The following is a 4,350-nucleotide window of genomic DNA, read 5'->3' as shown; positions in this document are numbered from 1 at the left end:
AAGATGCATTTTAAGAGTATTGGGAGGCACTCATCAAGTGTTCCCTGGACTGCTCTGACCCTGCAAACAGTCTGTCCAGAAGGGGCCCACAAGAAATTCAGTTTTCTTTCGAAATTAGAAAATAAATCATTAACAACACAATCAGGGAAACGGGCGAATTAAAGTTCAACATCTCGTCTCCGATTTCTCTCAACTGGTCCCGCATTCACTGAGACTCCAGACAAACTCTTCTGAACATGGAAATCTTCCACGTCAGTGTGAAATCGCCAGAAACTTCACTCGCATCTAACCCTACGGGACCAGGAAAACAAGAGAGTGTTTGACCGATGGTCATGTAGCCCAGTAGCTGTGCTCTTACTCCTGGAACACGTTGCCGGCACCCAGGCTCTCCATCAGCATGCTGAAGTGCCTCTCCTCCTCTTCCTCACTGCCCGCCGGCTTCTCCTCCCATTGGCTCTGGTACAGTTCCGCCCCCTCCCCCGGTCCCGAAGTCGTCTGACCAATCAGGAAGTGGCCTGGGACAGAACAGCGGATACTCTACAAGTGTTAAAGAGAGGCTGGAGCTAGCACTAGCTTCTGCCACATGCTGTACACACGCGCAAGTAAACAAGTCGCTTTGGACAAAAGCGTCAGCTAAAAAACTCATTATTATTATTCTTATAATACATGTCAGCTGATGTGAATTTGCTTATATCTGTGTCCCCCAGGTTGCTGTCTATGTTATAGGGGTATTTGGCATTACCCTATTGTGCTCAGTCAAGCCTTCTGTGCCTGAACGCTGCTGGTGCACACAGGTCATGTGACTCAGGGTCATTTGACTCACTGAATCCCGAGGAGAACTCTTCCAGCGTGAGGTAGCCGTTTCCATCGGCGTCCAGCGTGTCAAAGACGTTCTCCAGCTCGTCTGCAGTCAGAGGCAGCTGTCCACCGAGCCTCTGAAAGACACAGATTACATTACATTATCGTGATTGAGTTGAGGCTTTTATGTGTATGTGTGTGTGTTTGTGTGTGTGTGTGTGTGTTTGTGTGTGTGGGCCTGTGTGTGGGCCTGTGTGTGTGTGTGCGTGTACCTGCATGTCTCTGCGTGTGATGAATCCCTTGTCCTCCATGTCACAGATGAGGAAGAACTCGCGGGTCTTGTCCTGCATAGCGCTCAGCCCCGTGTCCTGGCCCCTGCTCTGAGCCGGCCCCGTCTCCAGCACCCCCAGCCTGGGCTGGCCCGGCCTCACCCCCCCGCTGACCTCTGCCATGCTTAAATCACAACCCTCTCTCTCTAACCGTCTCTCCCTTACTCTCCCCCTCCCTCTTTCACACCGTTACTATCTCCCTCTCTCTCCCTTACTCTCCCCCTCTCTCTCTGTCGCCCTCTCTCACACCTATACTATCTCTTTCTTTGACGGTCTCTCCCTCACTCTCCCCCTCACTCACTGTCTCTCACACTCTCGCCATCTTTCTTTCACGGTCTCTCACTCTTTTGCCATCTCTCACTCCTTCAGTCTCACTCTTTAACTCTGTCACACTCACTCTCTCAGTCTCTTTCACTCTCTCACTCTAAATTATGACAGCAGAGCCTCCTGACCACGCTGTTGCTCCTCATCGCTTAGCAACCTTCTCTTTAATCAGCCGATGAAGCCTGGGAGAAAGACACAGGGAGGAAATCTTCAGAAACAGAAACGCGTCTCTGCTGCCCGGCACACAGCTGGGAAAGTGAGCACCAGGAGTCACTGCCAGGGGCGTAACCAAGAGCCCTGTTCCTCAAGCGTTGACATTTTCCACCTGCCCCTTACCTGGGAGTCAGGTGTGAAGACCTGACTCACACCTGACAGTCTGGCCAATTGGTAGCACTAATTGTTCAGTTCATGGGCAGGGAGGAATGAAAACCAGGGCCAGATTTGAGGGTGAGATGTGACTATCCCTGGTCAAGAGACTAGGCTGGGATGTGCTCTTTCTCCCTTTCATTTAGTCACCGAATTGAGGATGAATTTTAGGGCGTGCATACTGCGTTAAATTTGAGAAAGTATTATCAGATGACATATTAAATACCATTCACACGAAATGAACGCGGCATTGGTAGTCTCCGCTCGTCCGCGGTCTGAACACAGTTCTCCACAGCGGCAGGACGAGGCCCGATTTCACAACGGACTCTGTTCCTCATGAGCACAGAGGAACAGTGAACAGTGGAAACTCCCGCTAAAACAAACAGGATGTTACACGATCGCGACACCCTCTTTACACATCGTGTACCCAGGACAGTGGTGACACGGTGGCGAAGATCCGCATAGCCACCACCAGAGTTTATCTTGGACAGAGACCAAAAAGGCACACGCTAGCCTTGCAGCAGGCCCTGCTGTTCAAGTCCTGCGGGATCTCCACAGGAAGGCAGGCCGTGGATGCGAGAGACTTCGGTGCAGTGCTATGAACTACAACCGTCACTCAACACTTGACTTAACGTGCAATTTCGCAATTCGAGTGTTGACCCACACTCTCAGAAATGAAGTGACAGTGGAGGACATTTGTATTCTTCAAGCTTCAAATTTCCCTGAAAGTGCAGTAATGTTCTCTTTGGGTACAAATGATTACGTTTACCAAGCAAAAAAGGGTACAAATTAATTATATATTGCTGCCTAGGTGTGTGTACAATTTTAACTGCATCAGTGAAATACTTGTGAGGGACTTGGATTAATTTATTAATTCATGCATTCAAGAGTCATACTCCTAACATTACATTACATTACGCGGCATTTAGCAGACGCTCTTATCCAGAGCGACGTACAACAAAGTGCAAATCAAACACAAGAACAAGTGCAAAAGTGGACCTGAGAGGACAGTACAGTTCCGAACCACAGCCTGCCCTCATTGAACACACACACACGCACGCACACCCGTTGCGTAACCAGGAGTCGCGACTTCCAAAATAGCCTCTCTGACACAGGGTACAATTTTACGTATCTTTCAGGTACCGCCACAGTGACAAGCATGTGTACCTTTTTTATGTTTCAACCTTTACTTCAGAGAGTGCAGGATCAAACAAGCCTTAGTCTATTGGCTCAAGTATTCCTACTGAAGTTGTCTTCATTTAAAAACAAAGACCCTGTCAGTTGATGAAACATGTCCCAGAAACTCCTGTTGTTTATATTGTAGTAAAACACTTACGGGAATGTGTGAGTCCGGGCTGAAGTTATCTAGTTTGATTAAGGGCTCTTCACGTGAGTGGCTGAACACACTGGGTGGAACGCTGTTACGACCCTCTCTGCCCACACACTCATTCAGCTTTGAATACAGTGAAAATGTTGTGTAGGGCACGGGTTTGACTGTACTTGCCCCACCCCATGAGAACTAATCAAGAAACAACAAGCAGAAAGTTTAACAGAGAGAGTTATAGTGGGTATAGCATGAATCAACTTTATCAGAGAGAGTGAGAGTGGGTACAGTAGGCAGTGTGTTTATCAGAGAGAGTTAGAGTGGGTACAGTAGGCAGTGTGTTTATCAGAGAGAGTTATAGTGGCTATAGCCTGCAGCAAGTTTAATTAACAGAGAGAGAGAGAGTTGGAGTGAGTCACTTTTCCTGCAACTGTTCTTAAGCACCATAATTAATCTCTTAATGCAGTCACCTCCCATTTAATCTTTCGTTTCGCACGAGTCTGAACACATTTCAAGTTTATCCAGTCAAACAACAACCATTAAAAATATTTACTTCGAGTGATTAAGGTGGCAACAACATATTTGACTTTGACAATCGCAATCGCTTAAAACGAACGGGAAATTAAGAAATGATTATTTGTAATACATTTTACAATTCAATTCAATACACTGCATATAGTGACAAGCACTAACGACGGCTACGCGCAAAAAGCTCAGCCAAGTTATAATGTCAGCACTTCCACAACAATGTAAAACAATTTCAATTCAGCGGCACAAGAACAGCCAGGCAAACTTCCTGATCAGTAGCCCCGAATGCGCAATGGGTGACCGACTACTGTTGCACAGTCTCCTTACAAACGTACAAAACATATCATCGAAATGCACGAAGAAACGCACTACTAACTTTGCTTACAAACATCCCGATCATCTTCAACCCGCAGAAGGAATCTTCCAGCTCGCATGTGTAACGTAAAGAGCAGTTACAAGTCTATATCTGAATAAATTGGTGCCGTGCACACACAACGCCACCTATGGAGGTGCACAAGTGTAACTTGATTGAGGGTGGGACCTAAAAACAAAGATTGTGCGGCGCATGGTAGCCATGGCAACAGTTCGGACAGTTCCGCGGACCATCTCTATTTCACAGGAAAGCGTATGAGCGAAGTGAAGCGATTAAAGTAATTCCGAACGCATCCCAGAACCGTGAGC

At 47.3% G+C, this 4,350-nt stretch overlaps 1 protein-coding gene across 4 annotated transcripts in view; it reads right to left on the bottom strand.

The window, feature by feature from the left end:
• LOC133119087 (EF-hand calcium-binding domain-containing protein 4B-like) overlaps nt 1–4,181 on the bottom strand; it is a 13,443-nt gene extending 9,262 nt beyond the window's left edge. Inside the window, exons 1-4 of one of the 4 annotated variants that reach the window (XM_061229497.1) lie at nt 4,046–4,181; nt 1,071–1,633; nt 824–935; nt 359–515 (exon numbers count right to left, since the gene is read on the bottom strand). In XM_061229497.1, the coding sequence (XP_061085481.1) occupies nt 359–515; nt 824–935; nt 1,071–1,250 (449 nt within the window). In that variant the 5' untranslated portion in view covers nt 1,251–1,633; nt 4,046–4,181. Of the gene's footprint in view, nt 1–358; nt 538–823; nt 936–1,070; nt 1,634–3,153; nt 3,812–4,045 lie in introns of those variants that run through there. The other 3 variants (XM_061229499.1, XM_061229498.1, XM_061229500.1) reach the window with 3 other exon arrangements.
• Nucleotides 4,182–4,350: the final 169 nt, after the last annotated feature.

Source organism: Conger conger, chromosome 19, assembly GCF_963514075.1.
Source record: "Conger conger chromosome 19, fConCon1.1, whole genome shotgun sequence".
Classification (NCBI taxonomy): Eukaryota; Metazoa; Chordata; class Actinopteri; order Anguilliformes; family Congridae; genus Conger; species Conger conger.
Note: the sequence above shows the minus strand (reverse complement) of the source record. Positions and strands in the feature narration are given on the sequence as shown.